This window comes from Pseudochaenichthys georgianus, chromosome 10 (genome assembly GCF_902827115.2).
Source record: "Pseudochaenichthys georgianus chromosome 10, fPseGeo1.2, whole genome shotgun sequence".
NCBI lineage: Eukaryota > Metazoa > Chordata > Actinopteri > Perciformes > Channichthyidae > Pseudochaenichthys > Pseudochaenichthys georgianus.
Window position 1 is genome coordinate 19,053,769 of NC_047512.1, and position 27,559 is coordinate 19,081,327.

General features: G+C 40.2%; 1 protein-coding gene across 1 annotated transcript; it reads right to left on the reverse strand.

The window, feature by feature from the left end:
* On the reverse strand, positions 1 to 26,116 carry ahnak (AHNAK nucleoprotein). The gene is given in 7 exon segments (XM_071204629.1): positions 1 to 6,236; positions 6,239 to 12,905; positions 13,035 to 13,261; positions 13,373 to 13,526; positions 13,651 to 13,706; positions 18,611 to 18,674; positions 25,876 to 26,116. Coding segments are annotated over 4 exon segments (12,408 nt in total). The 5' UTR covers positions 13,651 to 13,706; positions 18,611 to 18,674; positions 25,876 to 26,116; the 3' UTR covers positions 1 to 876.
* Positions 26,117 to 27,559: the final 1,443 nt, after the last annotated feature.

Sequence of the window (27,559 nt, forward strand, 5' to 3'; positions counted from 1 at the left end):
TTCTGTTCGCAATCAAAAAGTGATTTTATTTGTGACATATTATTACATAATCATTAGGTTTGTGTACAAAGAGAGAGTGACAGAAAAAAAATACAGAGGATAATAAAACAGGTCAGAATGAAAATGACACATGAATAGGAAGCAAATATGTTTAATACGTTGCATACTTTTTGTAAATGGTACAGATTCTGAGGGTTAATAAAGTTTATTTCAAAATTAACAGTAAAGTACTGACAGCATTTCAGAGAGTTGGTAGTTCAAACAGGATTTGTCTCTGTAATTAAGGAATATACAACACCATTATTCTTTGGATTGTGTTAGAAAGTGCCAGTTAGATGTTTCCTAAATAGCCTTTGCACTGATTATATAATAACAAAAGCTTGAAAATTAAATCATTTAATACACAAAAAAACTGATAACTGTTTGCATTTGTGTCTGTGTATAAACAACATTTTCCTTCAAAAAAACAATCGTAACTATATGTTCTGTGGATACAAATATTCCACACCCATTCATTAATACCATTAATTTAATATAATGCAATAGGACAAAAGACCACCCTGTAATACTAAAACTACCTGTGAGAATGGGATGATATGGCATATGTTCAATAAATCTGGACTATGTACAAACAAAAACAAAAGTTATTATCACAATACAATTTAATCTTATTTACAGTGATAAGGGATTTTAAACAATCTCATGCACTCTTGTCTATTCATTGAAAAAAGTAACTACTCATAGTTAACCATAATTGAGATGACTGTGTACGTCCCCTTAGATTCTTAAAATCTTTTCAAAAAATCTCCATGTTAGGTGAGTCTATTTGGATGTACATGAGAGGGTTTAATTTATCTCATTATTAATTTTTGTTCATCATTTTTTTGGTGAAACAGAGAGTTCAAGTCTTGGGAACCTGAAACCACCTCTCGAACCACTGTCACTGCTGGAGGATGAAGACAATCTCGATGTCTTAGAGGGTAAAGAAACACCTGCACCTGCTTCACCCTCCCCACCAAGTGACACTTCATATGAGCCCTTTGACTTTGCACCAAAACCTCCAAAAGTGCCAAACTTCAACTTGCCTTTCTTTCCTTTAACCTTGCTTTCTCCTAGGTCTAATGAAATGTCGCCACCCTCAGCTTCTAAGTGAGCTGAAGGAGAACTCACTGCAGGCCCCCCCTCATCACTCAGAGAAGAAGATCGATGCCTTGATTTCTTAAATAGATCTAGTGAGGCTGACTTTCCTTTAGCTTTAGACACACTGAGCCCAGGATCACCCTCAAATTCTAATTTTCCAGCCGTCAGTCCCCCAGTATGTACCTTACCGCCTTTTCCACTTGTACTCAACCCTACCTCTGGTCCTTGAAGGTCACCCGCACTACTACCCTTTGCTTTAGATTTGCCAAAGAATGTTGGCATCTTTACCCTTATTTTGCCTTCTCTTTGCCTAAGTTCTGGACTGGGAACCTCAATATTTGGTGAACTAACTTGCCAACTTCCTTCACCTCCCTGGACTTCCTCCTGAGGCTGAATAATGCCAAATTGTGGTACCTTGATTTTATGAAATGTTACAGTACCTCCTGGGTAATGAAGGCCACCACTTCCACTACGGCCTGAAGCACTTGCATCAAGCTCTGCACCAGAGCTCACATTTCTGTTTGGGCCTTTAAAACCTACAGACATAGTTGCCTCTCTGTTCAAATTTGTATCGACATCAGAAGCTACATTCACATTTGGCATTTTAATATTAGGAGTCTTAAATGTCATATCTGTCCCTCCCAAATGAATATTTGGACTGTCAATGCCCTCTGGTAAAGATCCATCACCTTTCAATTTTGGAGATTTCATATCTAATTCCACATCAGGAAAATGAAGCTTACCAAAACGCGGCTTCTTTACCTTTGTTCCCTTGACTTGAATATTGGGTGTGTCTACGTCCAGGTCTACTGCAGGCGTTTCTATATCACCTTCGGGTTTCTTTGCCTTTCCTTTCACTTTTGGAAGTTTGAATTTCCCCTTCTTCCCCTTAAAGTTGATATTAATGTCAGGGGCATCAAGAGAACCTGTGTCACTACCTGGCAGACTTAGTTCTGTTTTGGAACCTTTTGCTTCCACACTGTACATGAGTGTTTTCCCCTCCACTTCTGGGGATTTCATTCCAAACTTAGGACCTTTGAACTTGGGAAATGTTATACCTGTCTTTTCAGAATCAATAGACACACTTTCCATAGTGATGGTTGGACCTTTGATATCTGAATCCAATTTGGGCAAGGATGCATCTATTTTTCCTTTGACTTTTTGACCTTTCACTTTGAAATCAACATCAGGTGCTTTCACATCAATGTTTCCTTTGGGAATGTTTATGTTGAAGGCTGAACCCTCAACCTTTGGATCTTTAATGTTAAGTGATGGCATGTTCATTGTAGGCATTGTAAATCCCCCCTTAGGAACTTTAAAATCGACCTGTGGACCTTTGATGTCAACAGCAGGTTTTTCTATGTCTCTCTCTATCTTTGGCACTGACACTCCCACATCACCTTTGATTGTGGGACCTCTCAGATTGATATCAACTGTAGGTGCTTTCACATCAATGTCTGCTCTGGGAAGGTTTATATCAACATCTGGAACCTCAACTTTTGGACCTTCGAAGCCAAATGATGGAATTTGGATTTTTGGCATTTTAATTCCACCTTTCAGCCCTTCAATATCAACCGCTGGAGCTTTTATTTCAACTGCAGGTGTTTTTATGTCTCCTTTTATCTTTGGCATTGACATGTCAACATCGCCTTTGAGTTTGGGGCCTTTCAGGTTAAAATCAACATCTGGCATGGAGAGATTTGGTCCTGAAATTGTTGGCATTTTGAATGTGTGACCTTTGATTTTACCACTTGGACTTTCAATGTTGACATCTGGTCCTTTAATCTCCAAGTGAGGGGCATTAACATCAATATCAGCTTTTGGGACGCTGACATCAATGTCTGGTCCTTCAACATGTGGACCTTTCAACCCAAAGGATGGCATTTTAAAGGTAGGCATTTTGAATCTTCCTTTGTCACCATCAAAGTCAACTTCTGGTCCTTCAACATCCATCTTGGGAGATTTTATGTTACCCTTAATCGTTGGAATGGAGAAATCCAGATCTCCCTTTATGTTGGGCCCTTTAATGTCAACTTCAGGTGTTTTGATATCAATGTTCGCTTCAGGAAGGTTTATATCAACTTCTGGACCTTCAAACTTTGGACCTTTGATGTTCCATGATGGCATTTTGATGTTAGGCATTTTAAAGCCACTCTTTGTCCCTTCAATGTCAACATCTGGACATTTGATGTCAACTTCAGGTGTTTTTATGTCTCCTTTTATCCTTGGCATTGACATGTCCAGATCACCTTTGAGTTTGGAGCCTTTCATATTAAAATCAACATCAGGCATGGAGATGTTCGGCCCTGAAATGCTTGGCATTGTGAATGTGTGACCTTTGACTTTACCACTTGGACTTTGAATGTCAAAATCTGGTCCTTTTATTTCCAAATCAGGGGCATTTACATTAATATCAGCTTTTGGGATGCTGACATCAACTTCTGGCCCTTCAATATTTGGACCTTTCAACCCAAAGGATGGCATTTTAAATGTAGGTATTTTAAATCCACCTTTGACGCCATCAAAGTCAACTTCTGGTCCTTCAATATCCATCTTGGGAGCTTTTATGTTACCCTTAATCTTTGGAACGGAGAAATCCAGATCTCCCTTTATGTTGGGCCCTTTAATGTCAACATCCGGTGTTTTAACATCAATGTTCGCTTCAGGAAGGTTTATATCAACTTCTGGACCTTCAAACTTTGGACCTTTGATGTTCCATGATGGCATGTGGATGTTAGGCATTTTAAAGCCACTCTTTGTCCCTTCAATGTCAACATCTGGACATTTGATGTCACCTTCAGGTGTTTTTATGTCTCCTTTTATCTTTGGCATTGACATGTCCACATCGCCTTTGAGTTTGGGGCCTTTCAAGTTAAAATCAACATTTGGCATGGAGATGTTTGGCATTGAAATGGTTGGCATTTTGAAGGTATGACCTTTGATTTTACCACTTGGACTTTCAATGTCAAAACCTGGTCCTTTGATGTCCAAGCCAGGCGATTTAACATCAATATCAGCTTTGGGAAGGTTAATATTAATGTCTGGACTCTCCACTTTTGGACCTTTCAAGCCAAACGATGGCATTTTGATTTTCGGCATTTCAAAGCCACTCTTTGACCCTTCAATATCAACCGCTGGAGCGTTGATGTCAACTTCTGGTGTTTTTATATCTCCTTTTATCTTTGGCATTGACATGTCCAGATCACCTTTGAGTTTGGAGCCTTTCATATTAAAATCAAAATCAGGCATGGAGATGTTCGGCCCTGAAATGCTTGGCATTGTGAATGTGTGACCTTTGACTTTACCACTTGGACTTTGAATGTCAAAATCTGGTCCTTTTATTTCCAAATCAGGGGCATTTATATTAATATCAGCTTTTGGGATGCTGACATCAACATCTGGTCCTTCAATATTTGGACCTTTAAACCCAAAGGATGGCATTTTAAATGTAGGTATTTTAAATCCACCTTTGACACCATCAAAGTCAACATCTGGTCCTTCAATATCCATCTTGGGGGCTCTTATGTTACCCTCAATCTTACGACCTGATACATCCAAATCTCCCTTTATATCAACTTCAGGAGGGTCAAGTTTGGGACCTTGGGTGTTCCATGATGGCATTTTGAATTTAGGCATTTCAAATTGACCCTTTGGACCTTCAATATCAACCTCTGGACATGTGATGTCAAGCTGCGGTGTTTTTATTCCTCCGGATATCTTTGGCACTGACATGTCTACATCACCTTTGATTTTGGGGCCTTTCAGGTTAAAATCCACATCTGGCATGGAGATCTTTGGCCCTGAAAAGCTTGGAACTTTGAATGTGTGACCTTTGGTTTTACCACTTGGACTTTCAATGTCAAAACCTGGTCCTTTGATATCCAAGTTAGGGGCATTAAGATCAACATCAACTTCTGGTCCTTCAACATGTGGTCCTTTCCCTCCAAAGGTTGGCATTTTAAATTTAGGCATTTTAAATCTTCCTTTGTGGCCATCAATTTCAACATCTGGTCCTGCAATATCAATCTTGGGAGATTTTATGTTACCCTTAATCTTTGGAACCGAGAAATCCAGATCTCCCTTTATGTTGGGCCCTTTAATGTCAACATCCGGTGTTTTAACATCAATGTTCGCTTCAGGAAGGTTTATATCAACTTCTGGACCTTCAAACTTTGGACCTTTGATGTTCCATGATGGCATTTTAATGTGAGGCATTTTAAAGCCACTCTTTGTCCCTTCAATGTCAACATCTGGACATTTGATGTCAACTTCAGGTGTTTTTATGTCTCCTTTTATCTTTGGCATTGACATGTCCATATCGCCTTTGAGTTTGGGGCCTTTCAGGTTAAAATCAACATCAGGCATGGAAAGATTTGGTCCTGAAATGGTTGGCATTTTGAATTTGTGACCTTTGATCTTGCCACTTGGACTTTCAATGTCGACATCTGGTCCTTTAATATCCAAGTGAGGGGCATTAACATCAATATCAGTTGTTGGGATGCTGACATCAATGTCTGGTCCTTCAACATGTGGACCTTTCAACCCAAAGGATGGCATTTTAAATGTAGGGATTTTGAATCTTCCTTTGTCGCCATCAAAGTCAACTTCTGGTCCTTCAATATCCATCTTGGGAGATTTTATGTTACCCTTAATCTTTGGAATGGAGAAATCCAGATCTCCCTTTATATTGGGCCCTTTAATGTCAACATCCGGTGTTTTAACATCAATGTTCGCTTCAGGAAGGTTTATATCAACTTCTGGACCTTCAAACTTTGGACCTTTGATGTTCCATGATGGCATGTGGATGTTAGGCATTTTAAAGCCACTCTTTGTCCCTTCAATGTCAACCGCTGGACCTGTAATGTCAACTTCAGTTGTTTGTAAGTCTCCTTTTATCTTTGGCATTGACATGTCCACATCGCCTTTGAGTTTGGGGCCTTTCAGGTTAAAATCAACATTTGGCATGGAGATGTTTGGCACTGAAATGGTTGGCATTTTGAAGGTATGACCTTTGACTTTACCACTAGGACTTTCAATGTCAAAACCTGGTCCTTTGATATCCAAGTCAGGCACTTTAACATCAATATCAGCTTTGTTTTACCACTTGGACTTTCAATGTCGACATCTGGTCCTTTAATATCCAAGTGAGGGGCATTAACATCAATATCAGCTTTTGGGATGTTGATATCAATGTCTGGTCCTTCACCATGTGGACCTTTTCCTCCAAATGCTGGCATTTTAAATGTAGGCAATCTGAATCTTCCTTTGTCGCCATCAAAGTCAACTTCTGGTCCTTCAATATCCATCTTGGGAGATTGTATGTTACCCTTAATCTTTGGAATGGAGAAATCCAGATCTCCCTTTATGTTGGGCCCTTTAATGTCAACATCCGGTGTTTTAACATCAATGTTCGCTTCAGGAAGGTTTATACCAACTTCCGGACCTTCAAACTTTGGACCTTTGATGTTCCATGATGGCATTTTGATGTTAGGCATTTTAAAGCCACTCTTTGTCCCTTCAATGTCAACATCTGGACATTTGATGTCAACTTCAGGTGTTTTTATGTCTCCTTTTATCTTTGGCATTGACATGTCCATATCGCCTTTGAGTTTGGGGCCTTTCAGGTTAAAATCAACATCTGGCATCGAGAGATTTGGTCCTGAAATGGTCGGCATTTTTAATTTGTGACCTTTGATTTCACCACTTGGAATTTCAATGTCGACATCTGGTCCTTTAATATTCAAGTGAGGGGCATTAACATCCATTTCAGCTTTGGGAAGGTTAATATTAATGTCTGGACCCTCCACTTTTGGTCCTTTCAAGCCAAATGATGGCATTTTGATGTTCGGCATTTCAAAGCCACCTTTTGGCCCTTCAAACTCAACCGCTGGACCTGTAATGTCAACATCAGGTGTTTTAACATCAATATTCGCTTCAGGAAGGTTTATATCAACTTCTGTACCTTCACACTTGGAACCTTTGATGTTCCATGATGGCATTTTGATGTGAGGCATTTTAAAGCTACTCTTTGTCCCTTCAATGTCAACATCTGGACATTTGATGTCAACTTCAGGTGTTTGTAAGTCTCCTTTTATCTTTGGCATTGACATGTCCATATCGCCTTTGAGTTTGGGCCCTTTCAGGTTGAAATCCACATCTGGCATGGACATTTTTGGTCTAGAAATGCTGGGCAGATTGATTTTGGATCCTTTTAATTTTGCATCAGGACCTTCAACATTGACATCTAGCCCTTTGAGCTCAACTTCAGGTCCTTTAACATCAATTTCAGCTTTGGGAAGGTTAATATTAATATCTGGAACCTCCACTTTTGGACCTGTCAAGCCAAATGATGGCATTTTAATTTTCGGCATTTCAAAGCCACCTTTTGGCCCTTCAACATCAACCGCTGGACCTGTAATGTCAACATCTGGCATGGAGAGATTTGGTCCTGAAATGGTTGGCATTTTGAACTTGTGACCTTTGATTTTACCACTTGGACTTTCAATGTCGACATCTGGTCCTTTAATATCCAAGTGAGGGGCATTAACATCAATATCAGCTTTTGGGATGCTGACATCAATGTCGGGTCCTTCAACATGTGGACCTTTCAAACCAAAGGATGGCATTTTAAATGTTGGCATTTTGAATCTTCCTTTGTCGCCATCAAAGTCAACTTCTGGTCCTTCAATATCCATCTTGGGAGCTTTTATGTTACCCTTAATCTTTGGAACGGAGAAATCCAGATCTCCCTTTATGTTGGGCCCTTTAATGTCAACATCCGGTGTTTTAACATCAATGTTTGCTTCAGGAAGGTTTATATCAACTTCTGGAACTTCACACTTTGGACCTTTGATGTTCCATGATGGCATGTGGATGTTAGGCATTTTAAAGCCACTCTTTGTCCCTTCAATGTCAACATCTGGACATTTGATGTCAACTTCAGGTGTTTTTATGTCTCCTTTTATCTTTGGCATTGACATGTCCACGTCGCCTTTGAGTTTGGGGCCTTTCAGGTTAAAATCAACATCTGACTTCGAGAGATTTGGTCCTGAAATGGTTGGCATTTTGAATTTGTGACCTTTGATTTTACCACTTGGACTTTCAATGTCGACATCTGGTCCTTTAATATCCAAGTGAGGGGCATTAACATCAATTTCAGCTTTGGGAAGGTTAATATCAATGTCTGGACCCTCCACTTTTGGTCCTTTCAAGCCAAATGATGGCATTTTGATTTTCGGCATTTCAAAGCCACCTTTTGGCCCTTCAACATCAACCGCTGGACCTGTAATGTCAACATCAGGTGTTTTAACATCAATGTTCGCTTCAGGAAGGTTTATATCAATTTCTGGACCTTCACACTTGGAACCTTTGATGTTCCATGATGGCATTTTGATGTGAGGCATTTTAAAGCTACTCTTTGTCCCTTCAATGTCAACCGCTGGACCTGTAATGTCAACTTCAGGTGTTTGTAAGTCTCCTTTTATCTTTGGCATTGACATGTCCACATCGCCTTTGAGTTTGGGACTTTTCAGGTTGAAATCCACATCTGGCATGGGAATTTTCGGTCTAGGAATGCTGGGCAGATTGATTTTGGATCCTTTTAATTTTGCATCAGGACCTTCAACATTGACATCTAGTCCTTTGAGGTCAACTTCGGGTCCTTTAACATCAATTTCAGCTTTGGGAAGTTTAATATCAATGTCTGGACCCTCCACTTTTGGACCTTTCAAGCCAAATGATGGCATTTTGATTTTCGGCATTTTGAATGTTCCTTTTTGGCCATCAACATCTACTCCTTCAATATGAACGTTTGGACCTCCAATATCAACTTCAGGTGCTTTCACATGAAAGTCAGCTTTAGGAAAGTTAACGTCAATGTCTGGACCCTCCACTTTTGTACCTTTTAACCCAAATGATGGCATTTTGGGTTTTGGCATTTCAAATCTACCCTTTGGACCTTCAATGTCAACTCCTGGACCTTTGATTTCGACGTTGGTTGTTTTTATGTCTCCTTTTATCTTTGGCATTGACATGTCCACATCGCCTTTGAGTTTGGGGCTTTTCAAGTTGAAATCCACATCTGGCATGGGAATTTTCGGTCCAGAAATGCTGGGCAGTTTGATATTGGTTCCTTTTAATTTTGCATCAGGACCTTCAACATTGACATCTAGTCCTTTGAGTTCAACTTCGGGTCCTTTAACATCAATTTCAGCTTTGGGAAGTTTAATATCAATGTCTGGACCCTCCACTTTTGGACCTTTCAAGCCAAATGATGGCATTTGGATTTTCGGCATTTTGAATGTTCCTTTTTGGCCATCAACATCTACTCCTTCAATATGAACTTTTGGACCTCCAATATCAACTTCAGGTGCTTTCATATGAAAGTCAGCTTTAGGAAAGTTAACATCAATGTCTGGACCCTCCACTTTTGTACCTTTTAACCCAAATGATGGCATTTTGGGTTTTGGCATTTCAAATCTACCCTTTGGACCTTCAATGTCAACTCCTGGACCTTTGATTTCAACGTTGGTTGTTTTTATGTCTCCTTTTATCTTTGGCATTGACATGTCCACATCGCCTTTGAGTTTGGGGCTTTTCAAGTTGAAATCCACATCTGGCATGGGAATCTTCGGTCCAGAAATGCTGGGCAGTTTGATATTGGTTCCTTTTAATTTTGCATCAGGACCTTCAACATTGACATCTAGTCCTTTGAGGTCAACTTCGGGTCCTTTAACATCAATTTCAGCTTTGGGAAGTTTAATATCAATGTCTGTACCCTCCACGTTTGGACCTTTCAAGCCAAATGATGGCATTTGGATTTTCGGCATTTTGAATGTTCCTTTTTGGCCATCAACATCTACTCCTTCAATATGAACTTTTGGACCTCCAATATCAACTTCAGGTGCTTTCATATGAAAGTCAGCTTTAGGAAAGTTAACATCAATGTCTGGACCCTCCACTTTTGTACCTTTTAACCCAAATGATGGCATTTTGGGTTTTGGCATTTCAAATCTACCCTTTGGACCTTCAATGTCAACTCCTGGACCTTTGATTTCAACGTTGGTTGTTTTTATGTCTCCTTTTATCTTTGGCATTGACATGTCCACATCGCCTTTGACTTTGGGGCTTTTCAAGTTGAAATCCACATCTGGCATGGGAATCTTCGGTCCAGAAATGCTGGGCAGTTTGATATTGGTTCCTTTTAATTTTGCATCAGGACCTTCAACATTGACATCTAGTCCTTTGAGGTCAACTTCGGGTCCTTTAACATCAATTTCAGCTTTGGGAAGTTTAATATCAATGTCTGTACCCTCCACTTTTGGACCTTTCAAGCCAAATGATGGCATTTGGATTTTTGGCATTTTGAACGTTCCTTTTTGGCCATCAACATCAACATCTACTCCTTCAATATGAACTTTTGGACCTTCAATGTCAACTTCAGGTGCTTTCACATGAAAGTCAGCTTTAGGAAAGTTAACATCAACGTCTGGACCCTCCACTTTTGTACCTTTTAACCCAAATGATGGCATTTTGGGTTTTGGCATTTCAAATCTACCCTTTGGCCCTTCAATGTCAACTCCTGGACCTTTGATTTTAACTTCAGGTCTTTTTATGTCAGCTGATATCTTTGGCACTGACACGTTCACATCCCCTTTGATTTTAGGGCCTTTCAGGTTAATATCAAAAATGTCTCCTTCAACTTTTGAAGATGACACATCGACATCCCCCTTGACTTTGGGACCTTTGAGGTGTAAATCCATATCTGGAATTTTTGGTCCAGAAATGCTGGGCAGTTTGAATGCTGGTCCTCTGATTTTACCACTTGTACTTTTGTCGTCAAAATCTGGTCCTTTCACGTCCATGTCAGGGGCCTTCATTTCAATGTCAACTTTTGAGAGGGTGACATCACCCTCTGATCCTTCAACATTTGGAGTTTTTACGCCAAAGGATGGTATTTTGAATTTAGGCATTTCAACCTGTGGACCTTTAATGTCCACTCCAGGTGCTTTCAAATCAATGTTACCTTTAGGAAGGTTAACATCAACATCTGGACCCTCCACTTTTGGACCTTTGAGGCCAAATGATGTCATTTTGGTTTTTGGCAATTCAAATCTACCCTTTGGCCCTGCAATATCAACCTGTGGACCTTTAATGTCAACTCCATGTGCTTTCACAACAATGCCAGCTTTAGGAAGGTCAACATCAACGTCTGGACCTTCCAGTGTTGGACCTTTCAACCCAAATATCTTTGGCCCTGACACGTCCACATTCCCTTTTATTTTGGGAGCTTCCAATTCCTGACTTTTCATGCCAATGGATGGCATTGTACATTTTGACTGGTTAAATCCACCTCGAGGTCCCTCGTAGTCAATATCCACTTTGGAAGCATTAATGTCTACATATGGGCTTTTAACATTAACTTTGGATGCGTTGATATCAACCTCGGGTACCCTGACATCAATTTCAGGTTTGGCAAGTTTTACATCAACATCTGAAGCTTCCACCTTCTGACCTGTGAAGCCAAATGATTGTATCTTGATTTTCGCTCCTTCCACTTTTACATCAGACTTCCCACCATCAACTTTTGTTCCCTTGACCCCAAATGATGATATCTTTATCTGAGGCATTTTTGAATCTCCTTCTTTCTCCTTAATATTAAAAGTGGGACTTTTAATGTCTATGTTGTCTGTCTTTATTCCTCCCTCAGTCACTGTAACATCAATATTCCCCTCTACTTTGGAACCCCTTAGGTTTACATCTTTATTTGGCCCAGATAGGGATGGAATTTGAACCTTTGTGCTTGGCAGTTCAACATCAAGCTCACCTTTCAACTTTGAACCTGTATGATCGACACCCACCCCTGCCATTGAAATCTTTCCTGGCCCTGATGAAAATCCAGAGGTGACATTGCCTTTTTGTATTGCCGATCCTCCTATCCTGCCATCGCTCAATTCATTATCAACACATATGGAACCTCCTTCAAGTCGGACATTCAAATTGTCCAAACGGCCTGATCCCTTTGCCTGCGGGTAACTGATTTCAGATACCTTTAACTTTTTCTTCTCACCTAAACTGGTGTCAACACTTCCCTCCTGTGTTTTGGATGAAGTCGAAATCTTCATGCTCTTTCCTGGTGAAGACAGATTAGTTAACCCTCCATTCTCATCTCCACCCCCGAACCCTCCTATTGCAACATGCTTATCGGTGTTTGCGCTGTCTCTTACTGTCATGCTTGTTCCTAACACCTGCATGCTTCCATCAACTTGCTCTCCACTCCGACTTGAAATCTCACAGCCCCCCTGGCTCCCTGATCCTCCAAAGTTAGGCCCTTTAAATCTGAGACCTTCTACCTCTCCTGAAGTTCTTGTGGTCTGAACTCCCCCAGTACCCCAGCGTGTCTCTATGGAGCCAACTTGTGGCCCAGTGTAAGAGACATTGCTTGAGTCAAAAACGTTCCCCTCTGCTCCCACTTTACCTGCAGGGCTGCCATGTGAGATTATGGTATGAGAAGAGCCATCACCAGATTCTTGCCTTAGCCCCTTGAACTCTGGGCTTGAAAGTTCAAGTTGCTCACTTATGCCACCCGGCATATCCACAGTGTAGGTCGTGATGCGGCGGGTGACGGTAGTAATTGTGCTTCCATCGCTGCTTGTGCTGCTATGCCGCTCTGTGCGAACATCCACGCCTTCTGCAAGGTCTTCAGACTTCAGCCTGGGTTTAATCTTTTTTGTGTATATTCTTTTGTAGTCTTCATCCTCCCCACCCTGTTGATATAAAAGACAGGATGTTATATAATATAGAAATGTTAACATAAAATGTATTTTGTTCATTAGCTTCCCAATAAACAAATCTGTGTAATTAAAATAAAATGATTTTAAAAAAGTATAATTTACAAGGATGATGTCTGGACTGGAACCTCCAAACCGGGTCTTTCCTTCCCATGTCAGGGTGCCGATTGGTGAACGACATGGTGTGCTCAAGGGAGAGTAGCAAGGGGATTTGTCTCCTTTGTTTTGCAGCTTCAGTCCAACTTTGTGACGGTTCAATGTCTTTAGTAGTTCAGCTGTTTCTTCTGAGCTCATGTTATCAAAGTATACTGTGGCGCCGACAATCTGGTCACCTATGAATTTTGTAGAGACGGCAGAAAAATGTCTGTTAAGAACACAAACAACTTGTAGGTGAGAACAATCTTAATTCACACCAATTCACACAAAAAAGGAGAATGTGCTACCTTCATATACTTTTCCAGAACGTGCTGCAGGTGACTCTCCTTTAACCTCCCCAACAAAGATATCTCCACCTGTCTGTTCAATTGTAAAGCCAGATTTGTCTGGCCCCTCCCAATCTTGAAAGAGCACCTCTCTGGTCTCCTCCTCTTCAGCCATCTGTTGACATAACCATAAAATAAGAGATCTGAGACAAAACAAACATTGTAATTGGCAAGAAAAGTATACAGGATAAGCTATAGAAATACAAAGGATTTATTGTGACTTTAACTTCATAAAATACCTTGATTTGTCTTTCCTCTATAGCCCCGGTGTGTTGAAAACAAAATCTTTGTTTTCCTGCATAGACAGAAAAAGACAATAATAATCATTAATTATAAAGTAATTACAAGCATTGCATGACTTTTTGTCAGTATTTTATTCCAGATCATAATCAAGCTAAATCCTATATTTAAGATTAATGTGAGTTGTTTTGTCTTGTATGACCCTATGGTGAACACTAGATGGTGGTAAAACTATGTCAGACCCTTTAGAAACCATCATGCCCTTTCCTACTGGGTGCTTTGTGATTTGGCAATTTGGTTTGAGTCAGACCACCACACCCTGCCCTAAGAAAAGCAGCCCAATACTGCACCCAACCCCAAGCTCTAATGTCAATAGAGAGAACAATAACAATAATTAAGCTGCCTTGCTTTATGAAAACATAAATTAAGGCTCATAAATACACAGTAACTCATACAGCAGCATGTTTGTACTTGCTATCTCATCAACACATTCTTTCTGACATCAACTGACATCAATCTTCTTACTCTGCTTAGTAATGACAGCTATGTTTCAGTTTTAATCTAGGTTGACCATATATGTATCTCAATGACTACCACAACTTCCCAACATTGATCATTTTTAAGGTAATCAGCAATGCAAAAATAATTGAACATATAATGCTTGGTTTGTAATTAAGTTCAGTAGATAGTGTATTTCTGGCCATGATGCATAATTCTATTTAGTAAGGAAACAATAATGTAATAATTCAAGCAGATTTACAGACATGCTCAGGTTTACTATTACTGATAGTATGATGTGGGCTATAGTAAACACATATGCAAGAATTTCAAGATATTAAGGTTTGTTTATATGATTCTCAGACTGGCCTTTTCAAAAATGTTGACCAGTTCTACCCACCCTGCTCTTGGAACAGACAACCCATTGTTTTATTATTACCAAACTCTTCTCAAACCCACACCTTCAATTAAACAAAGCTGTCTAAGCCATGTGTTTCTACCTAGCTTGCAATGGTTGGCATGTTTTTATTTGCATTCATTTGGTAAATACTATTGTGCAAAGTGGTTTACATTGATCCCACAGATCATATGTTATTTTTCCTAAAATGTTCGTTTAAAAACCAAGGTCGTTCTTTTCTTCCTCTGCTTCAGCATTGATCAAATGTTCTAGTTCATCATACCAACACCAACCAGTCAATATTTGACAGTACTTAAACACTGAAATATATTGCACCATAAGACACTGACAGGAATGTGATTCAACTGTCATTTCAATTGAATAAATCATCCTGTTGCTGACTGTTGCAATTTACCAAATCAAAATGCGTAGCCATTCAGAAAGAACTGTATATTTGTCTGTAATCAGCCATATTTGTAAACACTTTTTATTTACATTGTTACGTGCCAGGCAGGCTGTACATGTGTGGTTTTCCTTCCCTCCTGTGTTTCTCTCTTCTCCCTGTCTTCTGCACAGCTAATCAGCAGCTGATCGGTATCTGGCTGTGCACCTGAGTCTGATGGCTGATTGGATCCTCTCACCCTCAGCTGGCCTATCAGCAACCAGGGCCGACCATAAAGGAGGCACCCAGGAAGTCTTCTCTCTCTCATTCTGGGCCTGTTGCTGAGGAAGGAACACGGCTGTGTTTAGCAACTAAAGCTATTTAAATAATCTGAACTTTGTTAATGTGTGTGTTGAGAGGTGGAGGAGTTAGGTAAGTCTGGGGTACCCTGTACATTTCTCACCACCGAGCTAACTATTGTTTAGACACACTAGGTAAGCGGATTGTTGCCACCCCTGTATATTGTTTTGTCAAATTCTTTGTAGTTAGTTAGTGAGGGTTTTTGTTTGAGTTTGGTTTCAAAGGATAGTTGTAGAGATAGGCCTGGTTTTGTTATGCTTGTTTCTTTTGTTTGGCACAATCCTTTGACTCCTCCTCCTCCTCACAAACAGAGTTTCTGTTTAATTGTATTATCTGATAGGTTACAAGGAATAAACCTTTTGTCAACCTTTACTCTGACTCTCTCATAATTATTGGTTGTACGTTATTGTCTCCAGGTCCCCTAGACCTTAGTGGGGACGTAACATACATACACTTACAAAATAAGACAAATAAAGTCTAAGAAAGATGACTAAACTGCTGGATCTGAAACACTAATGTAAGGTCTGAACAAAGACTTTCTGTCTTCAGGAAAACAATATCTGAGAAGATTTCAAATGTCAATCTGAAAAATTATTACTTTTAACACAAATGTAGAAAAGTTGTCCATGCTATTTGCATCACAGTAAACAACCTGATTAAAATGGTATAGGACACAAATCCCTAACCCATTCACTGAAGTTACAATACAGTTTTGTAAGACAACATGATGTTGGGAACAAAGGACTTCAAAAAAAGAGTGGTCCTTTTTAAATACTGGAAAATCCATGTAATGCTATGAAGTAATAACCCTGCTCTCTAAAATAGCCTTTTGCTCACTGTCAAGACTGAATAATGAGAGCCAAGTCCACTGATAGTGATAACACCGGAGCTGGGATGGTGTTTATGCCAAGCATGACGCCAACCACTCACAGGCATCCACAACATGATCTTCTTCCTCCTCTTTCTCTCTCATTGTCTCTGTGTCCTGACTGAAGCCAGAAACATGAAACTTTCAAGACCTCAAGACTTACAGTATCCGTACCATGTTATGAATCCAACATAGCTGAAATGTGTGAGCAAGGAAGGGACAAACAAGGTTTGCCGTGCCAAAGACCCAGCTTTACCCAATTAACTCATGCAGATCAAATTCCACAACTGGACCTGCCAGTTATAGTTTCTTAACCAGGCCTGTATCTCAGCCTAAGATTATTTGGACTGGTTTGAACCAACGCTGCACATTGTATACTACCTCTATTCATCCATTAACTAAAAACAGACATCTGAACAAAATGTTCACATTCTCTTGATTTACTTTATTTCTGAGGTCTTGAATTAACACAAAACTATTCAGCTTCAGTTTGAGAGGGGGAAAATAATATAAGTGGAAGGATTAAGTGTTTTTGAAAAATAAAATTTCAGAAAGGGAAGTGAAAGGCAACATTAATGTGTTTACAAAAAATCCCTAATACCAAGGGGGAGAAAACTATTTTCTGATTCAACAGGGAAAACTTCAGGATACAGCTCTCTTATTTTACAATCGCTCTGAGGCTTGTATGATCGAGAATTAACAATTTGAGCTGTCCTTGTTCTCACAGCTTTGACATATTTCTGGCGGCTATCTGCAGGGAGGGGCTGGGGCTCACAGCAACATAGGAGGGAAGGAAGGAGAGAGGGAGGGAGGGAGATAGAGAGGAAATGGTAGAAAAAATGAAAGTGAGCAAGATAGTAAGTAAGATAGGGAAAGGAATGGTTGTGAAACTGCTCTGTGGAATGTTAGCACACAAGTTTAAAGTAAGAAGTGGGAGAAAACAGCCAACGGAGAATGACAACGCAGGGTTATCACTGATGTCGTAACAGCAACTTTCAACAGCTGTGCAGAGGGCATCTCAATATTAAGACCTCACTTTCTGTCTTCATTCTTTATCAGTCTCAAGAGTAATTCCTATGAAGACGGGTGGCGCAGTGGTCTGTGCATCTGATCATCAGATCAAGGGGGGTGCTGGGGAACTCCAGTTCGAAAACCCGCTCCTGCCGCCACTGCGTCAGGCCGTTGTGTCCTTGGGCAAGACACTTCACCCGGATTTGCTCCTGTGGGTATTGTCCACAGTACATGTATGATACCAATGTGTACTTGTAAAAGCGCCTCGATGACTTTGAGGCGTGAAGATGGACGGTGTGGCGCAGTGCGCTGTGCAATGATCATCAGATCAAGGGGTGAAACCCGCCGCTGCTGCGTCTGTAAAGCCGTTGTGTCCTTGAGCAAGACACTTCGCCTGAACTTGCTCCTGTGGGTATTGTCCACAGTACATGACCATTGCATGTATGATATGTGTAATGTGTATTTGTAAAGCGCTTTGAGCATCTGGAAAAGCGCTATAATAAATGTAAGGAATTATTATTATTATTATTAAAAGCTTAGAAATTACCCAAACATAGTATAAGCTATTTTGGAAATAGAGCAGAGAGGAACAATTAACTTGACAAAGATCATAGGATTAGATGTGAATTTTGAATTATGTAAACAGATGCTAAATAAGTAAGCCTCTGTTCTTGGGATCATAAGACAGGCAGGCAGTCTGTCACTCAGAGCAATCAGGCAACATGAGCATGAACCAGTCCTCTATTCTTAGCCTTTCATTTGACTGAAATGCCTGAGATACCTGATGTCATATGTCTTTTGATTTGATTATTGATTTCACCAAAAGCATATTTGAGGATCGAACAAAATGATCATTTTGCCAAGAAGCATTAAAGGGAACCAACAGAAACAGATGAACTTGTTTATCCATCAAATTGTATTAAAGCCTGGAATGTGGGTTGAGCAAGGGGGGACAGGCAATACTTTCTATTAGAGTGCGCCCACAGAGCTGTCCTGGGTATGCCTCGGTCACAGCCTGTCACTGGCCTATTGGTTTAGGTTTGGTATAGCGTCTACTGCTATCATTCCCCTCTTAAGGAATACATCATCCAGACCTGCCAAATACAAACAGTTAAAACTGTTTGAGCATGGCAGAGTTTGTGTCATAAGAAGGGGAAAGGAATTGAAGCAGAACAGGTGGTGGGGGGGAGGAAGGAGGGCGGGAAAGAGGAGACATAGGGAGCAGAAGAAGGCAAGTGTCAGGTTTCCATAAGGCAGGCCTTTCACAGCTGAATGGTAGTGATATGACCTTCCAGGTTCAAAGGAGGCTTTGCAAAAAACATTCCAACTGAGGTTTTGGTGTCTCGCCTCATAATACAACGCTGTTCTTAGTTGCACCGTGACACTGACTAGATAGGCTTGGATTAGAGTGAAGGGCGATAAGTAATGTAATTCTCCTCTCACCTTGGATTGCTCAAGCAAGGCCAAGGCCTACAGTCAGATGCTGTGGTTCTTGTTCTCTTGGCTTCTGTAGACAGAAAAACAAAAACAGGATTGGAATTTAAATAATATGATAAAACAGGATTTAAATGAAAAGAACAAGAACTTTTACTGTTATCATGCAAAACAAGTCGACTCTGATTCCATCATGCAGCTATCTTACGCAACAACACATAACATTTCACACGCAAGTTTGACAGATAACGAAACATATTCCTCACAAGTCATTGTTGCTATTAGAGGTGTGAAGCAACCTATTTTATACGGTCTATGACAAAACCCCATGTACTGTGGTTACATTAGGGATTTGACTCTCGACATTTTAGTTTACGTGCTCAATGGACCTTCTCATAACCATTCAGAGCCTTCAGATGCTTCAATAATTAACCAACAGTAGTAGCAGTATCGACCCTGGAAAGCAATTATGTGAAAGACTCCCTTTAAGTAAATAAATCCAGCTCCCTGTTTTGGTGTGGCCCTCACCTCTGCAAATGAGAAGATACTAACACATTCTCTATCACGGATACAGTTCAGTCTCATAACATTTCATATTGAAAGTTAAGAAGATGCAAATCCAGTCCAATAGCAATGTAAAAAGGAAATGTAAGATGCTTGTGAATTTCCCCACTATTACCAATGTAGAATTACAACAATCATATCAGCGAATTAAGTGAAAATGTTGCAACTGCACACATGGTTTAGATTTCAAGTGTCATCTTGCATACCAAGTCAATCTTAATTGTACTCGCTGTGACAAGCCCAACATCTTACCAGACTGACAAGGATTATTGCTTCAACCCACCTGCATATTGTAAAACAAAGCCTTCTCTTTGTCAGTCTGCATGAAAACAGAACCAGACTTGATGTGTGTACAGACAGGCATTGACCAGTGGGAACATGTCCCTCACAAGAACAAAGATATTTTGACACAGGCTCTCCAAGCCCATCATCATCCCTCCTAGCCCCACATGTTCAATACGTTTAATTGCTGATTACTTTGTGAAAACTATGCAAAATAACGGTGGTTGTGAGACCCTGAAACAAATGTCTATGCCTAACGCTAAACTCAATAGAGAGAAAGCAAGTAGACATGCTCATTAAACAAAGATATTGAGATTGGTGCAAAGCTTGTAAATGATTTAACGTTAAGCCTAAGACTGCTTTGTTGTTGATTTTTTTAACAAGTCCTTTACCGAAATATATGGTAGATAAATGCCTGCTAGTACATGTCTTTATGTTTGTATAGGGAGACATGCGCCACAGCAGCTGTGTACACTCTCCAACCCATGCTCCTATTACAGAGACATATTAATCGGACGGCCAAGGCTCAGTCTTTCAGGTAAAACGCTGACTTAATTACACAGTAGATTTTTGTCAAGTATCAGTCTGAAGGTAATGTGAGATAGAATCCACATGGATAAGTGGTGCCCAAAACAAAATTAGATAAAGGGTATGTGAGATCTCTCATTTAATTTTCATTTAATTGTTTATTTGAATAGGGACAATGCATTAATGAACACTTAAGACAAATAATGCTTCAAGTGTAAACATGCTGGATTTTAGCTTTGAGCTCATTTACATCCATAGTCCCTGACATACAACATAAGAACATGACATGTATAAACATCTCTGACTGTAAATGAGATGCTTTTGACTATTTTTGTGAGATTTGCTGATAAATGAGATTTGCAATAACTTCCAGACATTAGGTTTCCCCAACTTCTGCTCTCAATACCTTGGTAAGGCCACACACAAATACACTTGCAGTCAAACAGGCAACTATCATGTCAGGAGTCAGGAAAGGGGTGGTCCCCAACAGTGGAGAAAGCAAATACATAACGTGGTGAAGGGCAGAAATACCAATCAGCAGTCCATGAGGTGGATCACGTCGCTTTGCCTCTATGCTTTGCTTGCAGAGGGAGCATGTGCACAGCCCCACCCAGGCCTCCAGTCACACACATTCCTTGATAGGGCCGTCAGGCCAGCTGGAAGGGAGCCTAACTTCTCCCCTCAGTGACTAACTCCAAAGAAATGTCCTCTTTCTCTCTGACTCTAGCCTCAATCTATGCTGCCCACCCTGCTCCGTGCCTGAGTGCTCACCCCCCTGAATTTACCCCCCAAACTCCAGGTTAAGCTCAAATAAACAAGAACACCACATCCAGTCAAATATGCATATTTAAAGGCACCCTAAAAATACATTTTAAATAGTGCTGAGAAGCAACACTGGTTTGGCTGTGCGGTTCCCACTTTCATCATCTATGTCACCATCACAATTATCATTGTCATCATTTGTGTTGGCTTTAACTGGTGCATAAGGTAGATGCAACAACAGTCCTCACTATTGTCCATTTAGGCTTCACTCCACGGCCTTGTTGCTTCTACTCTGCCTTGAGCGCACATTCCTGTACTGTTTGACGGTCATAGTTTGTGTTTAAGTAGGTCACTCACAGAACTGATCAAAGTGGCTGTAGTCTATGCATCAGGCTGATTGCCAAATCCAATCAATTTGTTGAACAGAAATCCGGAGTTGTGTGACAATGATTAAAGCTCAAATGTAAGTGAATCAGGCACAGCTGTGTTGGTGAGTGATACAATTACAAACAACTGAAACGGCCTCAGTGCAGAGAGGGATGGAGAGAGAAGAGCAGTGACCTAATCAGTTGTGCTTTCAAAACAGAATGGCCTCCCTGTTCCTCTCTCTTCAATTTAGTTTGATGCAGAAGTAACACAAACAGAGACAAAGTAGGCCCTATCTTAGTTTCACTCTTCCCTAAAAATTTCAGACAGGACATGCATGTGTGACACATGTGAAAGGAATGCATGTCAAAATAAATATATATTTTCTTTACTTCATAGTCCACATAGCCCTAAACCAAACCACAAGTCCTGCATAAGACCAAAGCATACCCAGTGACGCCAACTTGGCCTACTGCTGATTAAACCATCGTGACTTTGGCAGGAGTTGTGCACAAAATGGAAAACCGAAGAAAACTCTTTAAATGCTCTTATTTTTGCTTTAACGAGATCAAAATGTGAACCGAACCGAGGATTGCGTTGAGAGGCTACTATATCTTAAAAGTAAAAGAAGCATTTTATACCGTACAGTATGACTGTAAGAAAAAGATTAATGATGAATATTTGTTTTCCATCACGCCCTAAAACATCCAAGGAGGTATAATCTAATATATTTACAGGGGAGTTTTGGGAAACCTTGAATGCATCATAAACCACAACAAGCCTCTACATCCCACTGAGACATTAATCTTGAGCTATACAAAAGAAGACAACAGTACCTTTTTTCGCAAAAATGAAACAAAACATTTTGGATTTAGCTGTAGTTCTGAAATGACTTGTGATCCCGGACAGGTGAATATCTAGTAAAACCTGAGAGATAAAGAGGAGAGTGACGTTTTAACAGGTTAGTAGATATCCATAGCAACCTTACATACTCCGTGCCATACAACTGCCCAACTTCTACCCAATTTTCTTCCACAGCTGCTGTTTAAACAAGAGCAAAAGCAAGCCCATTCATGGAGCAGGAGGCAAGAAGGTTAAGAGGAGGGCTACATGGCAACCGAGCAGCAGAATGTATATATATATACATAAGACTTCCTGTGAGGAGCTTGATTCATAAGCACAGTATAAGTAAATGTATTAATTCGTAACATTTCAACTTGACCAGAGAAGTGCAAAGTTGATAAGTAGATACATAACATTTAAACAAAGCTGTAGGAATTGTATACATTTACATTCCATGCCTTGTTGCCCCAAATGGTGTCTGCCTCTAAATGGAGTTGTTGTAACAGACGCCGCGTGTCATTCCTTGTGCAAGGCTATATAACAGTGTTTGTAAGGACTGGGGTGTAAGTTAGACAATTAGTGAAGCTCAGGTCGACCGTGCAGCAAGGCAACCTTCATGTAAGATGGAATGTTTTTGGATGGACTTGAAAAGCAGACGTCTGCCAGAGCAGTGACGAAAGTTATCAGCTTATCAGAAAAATGGTTCACACCCTTTCTAAATCCCATGATTGCAGAAGCCAACCAAACAGCTACAACAAAAAAGTCTGAATTGCATGCATGTGTATGGGTGTGACTCACAGAGGTAGTGGGATGACTCATACTTCTCAAATCACTATTTCACAACAACAAAGTGAGCAAAACTTATGATAGATGCTCCACAGAGTAAACTGAGGACATGCTGAAACATTCCAGACCTGCGTCGGGTGGACGAGAAGGGAGTGCTTGGTGGATTGCCTAGAAAGTCTTTCTCAAATCACAGTTAGCTGTTTATTTGCAACTCCCTCACTAGAACAGTTGCAAATGTGCTATTGTTTTATTCAACCAATCCCCTTGGTGGGACTTCAGGGAGTCGAGTGGAACTGCAGGATATCCGAAAGCCAAGCTTCTAATTGAATACCAAGGGTGAACAAAAGCTACAGTTTGTTTCCAATCACCCTCCCTTTTTGTATCTTCATCACAATACCTACCTCCCTTTTTTGCCTCTCCTTGTCGTCCCTACTTTCAAACACCAACTCAACAAATGAGGAAGTGGCAGAGGAAGTGTACTAGAGACCAGTTTCTTTCCGTTTCACACTGGCACGCCTGAGGAACACAACTCCTCTCGCTTGTACTGCCGTTCAAAAGTGCAAGAATGTATAGTACTTCTGTAAAAAATATATTTACATTATCAAATTAAGACACGAAACAGTCATGAGGTATGTGCTTTTCTTCGCGATGGAAAATATGCTGTTTGTCACATGAGTGACAAGTGCAACACAATCCCCTTGACTGGAACTGTGCACAGCCAATGTTGGCTATAATACCTGAGCAATGAAGCATCTTCAAGATGTTCACAGCAAGGTTTTTTGAATTCCTATATTCTTACAGTACACGAGGTAACAACATAATGTAGCCTTTGTATCGCTGCATTCATAGAGAGTGCAAGTATTTAGACAAACAGTATGCGCTCCAGGCCAAGATGAGGCCCTCTTAACCGGCATGCATTTCAGCTGCAGGCAGTCAGGAAACAGTTCAGCGCTTTATGTCTATTTTGTTATGTTTGTGAAAGTCCATTCCTTTTTTTCTTGCAGCACAACTTTACACCTAAAGTATACCAAGTAAAACAGGACTTTTTGAAATGCTAAAATATAATTTAGGGCTTAAATTACACAAAAACCTTTACCCCTGGCCCTGGGGCACCATTTGTCTCTTCAAGCAGGCTGTCACAATCAATCACTTTGACAGGTGCTTTTTGAGAAATTAAGGATATTTACAACCGTAGGTGCTCGACATAAGTTAAGTGTGAATTGTAGAAAAGGCTGTTCAGGGCAGCGCATAAAACAGCTCTTATTAACACTGACATGTTTTTTGGGTGTGGCAGGAGAGGAAAATGGAGGACAGGCAACTCCACACCAAGAAATATGACTTTCAGGCAAGGTTAAACAAAGGAGTACATATTGTTTGCTTTTTGCTAAACCTTATTCCCAACTTGAAGAAATACATAATGCGAAACAAAGGCCCGGCTGTATGTGCTGATTATAGTTTAAGTGTAAGATGTTGTTTATAAGTTAGGCAGAACTTTTTGGGCAGATTAAATGCGTGTCTTTCTTTCGCCACAAGTGCGAAGTCTAAACTCCCCCTCTTTGCCTCAAACCTGGTTTCAATTAGCTTGTCTTTCCAAACCACTACATTCCATTACTCCCCTCCTCGCACACCACCCCGCCCATCCCCCTTCACTTACTCACTCTCTTCCCCCTCTTCCTCTCTCCTTCTCCTCTCTCCCCCCTTCTTCCTCCCTTCCACACCCTGGCCGGGTGCCCAGGTTAAGAGACCCAAGGTAAAATAAAGACAGATAAATCTCTCTCTGTTCAAACATTTGTTATATGGTAGTCATAATAAACAAACATGCCTCAGTACAAAGCAGCAGTTACAGTTTCCAACTTTCTCTTACATAACACTTGCTGGAAAAGAGGTACGCCAAACACTGATCATATAAAGAACCTTCTGACACATTCCACAAAAGTATTGAAAATGCCCATATATGACTATGTTTTCATTGTTCCATTAAACTGATAAAAAAAAATACAGCACATGACGACACAGTGCATAGGCAGAAAAAGTTATGGTCAGTACTTTAAACTTAGCTGGGGCCCCCTGGATACACTATGAAGGACCTTGAATGTGTTTAAAGGGACCAACACCGACAACCGTCTGCAGGATGTACACGGTTTTTTTCCTCTTTTTTTTTTGCTTATAAAGGGTGTGCCTCTGTGAAGAGACAGCAAAGCAAGAAGGGAGGGAGGGAGGGAGGGGGGAAAAGGCGGGGGTGGAGGGAGGTGAAAGAGAGGAATCCACACCCAAGCTTGTTGCTGCAAGCTTGAAGAATTACCTACATTTTAAACAGCACAGCCTCAGTAAAGGGCGTTGGACAGATAAAGCAAACACCTGAACGATAACGTAAGCGCAAACAACGCCACTCTTTAACTTTATGCTGCTTTTTACACAATGCTTCATTTAGTTTGTGAACGATTCTATTGCTGAATAAAAAATGTACTACCCCAAACACTAGAGATTATGTGTATTCAAAGGACATGCTCCACAATATTCCAAAGACTACACCAGAAGAGTGACTTTTGGTAACTCGTTTTTCTTTACTAAAATCATATGAAGATATCCCCTACATTCTACCAAAAACATGGGTTCGGTACTCATATGCACATTGGATAACAATCTTTGTGTGCAGTTAAAAGAAAAGGAAAGTGCGCATCTCCAGACTAGCCCTCTGCATTCATGTGGTGGTCCAAGGTACACACCCACTTCTCCTGTCTTTCACTGTTTTAAACCAGTATTTAAAACGTATGATGATATTCACAAAACACATTGAGAGTTTGCACCCTTACAAAAAAGCAATAATACACGTTTTCTCTTCACAAAACGTTCCTTTAGGGGAACCTCCCTTTAGGAAAATTGATAGTACACCTCAAAAGATAAACACACATAATAACATAGAACTAAGTCACTGTGACCTTAGCACGGATACACAGACTGACTACAAGTCCCTATTGAGAAATAACAGAAATGTTGGATTTTGAAACTTAGTTTCTTAAACTTATAAAGTCATTTTAGGTCATTTTCTTCAAGATTACATTGGAAACAGAGCATAGTCAGCAACAAAGTTCACAAACACTCTTAAAAACTTAAAGAAAGTTAAAGAAAAAGTACATATTTACCTGTGCGCAGTCTTTGCGCCCAAGAAGCCTCACACCAACTTGAGCATCCTTGAAAACGTGTCCTATCCCCTTCTCACAAGTAAAGCACTTCTTCCAGTCACAGCTCTGCAGTCTGTTAGGATTCAGTCACTCTTTTCCTATTTCTCAACCAAAGTTTCCAGGGCGTTTTCTCTCCCGTCTCTCCTCCCTCCTCTGCTCTGAGTTGAACTTTTTTTTCTGTGTGGCTGCTCTTCTGTGCTGAGCAAAGTGGTCAGAGTGAGCTGGGTAGGGCTCCTGGTGAGGAGAAGGAGGGGAATGCAGGGGAGGAGACCGGTGCAAGGGAGTGGTTCTCGGCACCAGGGGACCACCCACTGCTTCGAAATGGGCTCCGATGACATGTAACAGAAAAAGTAACTTTTGCTTTAAAAAAGAAAGAAAGAAATGTACAAGTTATAACATTCATCAACAACCTTTTACCATCAGTCAGTGCTATCGAAAAGGATTGTATTAAAAGTTTATAATATCAACTTAAGCAACTAGCTGTGTAGAGAACACATAGTTTGAGCCATATTATATACGATATACATGGCATTGGATATGTTGTGCTTTACCTTTGCAGCCAATCATTAAAAAAAAGAAAACCGAAAGATACATTTGAGCAGTTTCAAGCTAATGTGACGCACCTTACTATAATATACACCCAGAGGCAGCCTCGCATAAATGCTTACACAACGATGAGCGCAGCAGTCAAATAAAAGACTATATCCTTTCTCTTAACTTCTTGTCATTGTATAATATATTGAAACAAAATAAAACCGTTTTAAATGATATTTCTTCAATTCCTGTTTCTCATTTTAGAGTTAAGATGAAGTAGAGGTGCACACCACAATGTGGGAAGGCTATTATATTATGGACAATAACATAAACATGTAATTACACCATTTAAACTACTGAACACAACATTAACAAAAATGACAGAAGAGTCAGTCTTCTACGTAGATACAAAATGCAAAGAGTTTATTTACAAGTAATTTTTATGTTTTAACAATGCCCACCGCAAAACAAGTCTGAGAGAAATAGCTGTATAAGTTACGTTTAATAACTTTATTTCTGTATTGGAATAAAATAAATTCAAGTCTACCATGTTCCCATATAGCAAATAATTGCAGTTATAATAGTAATCTCAGTCGTTGTGTGAATAAAGACCCAACTCTCTTTTGTTAGAGTCTTTTAAATGGGTACACTCCCATTACTTTCAGGACAAGAATATAATAGTCAAGCGCCAGAGGTGGGAAGTAGTGGAGTACAAATACTTTGTTACTGTACTTTAGTACATTTTTCTGGTATCAGTACTTTACTCCACTACTTATTTTTCTGACAACTGTTTACTTTTACTTCTTACATTTTCAAAAGGTTAGTTACTTTAGTTATAATCTGCGTTTGGTGGTGTGATCATTATTATTTAGAGTCATTGTGTGCCTATTGATTTGAACAAGATCCGTGTATCCATCATTTCCTGGTCTTCTCTAAACAAGAGCGACCAATGAGAACTTTGTCATTTTGCCGTTGGTCAGCATCGAAACATTCATTAGCTAACAATGACATTATTGTTCTATTAATATAAAGTGAGGTCAGTTCTCATTCATAACACTCCGTTCGATGTCTCACTATGGGATGCGCCTCATCGCGGAGCAAACAGAAGCAT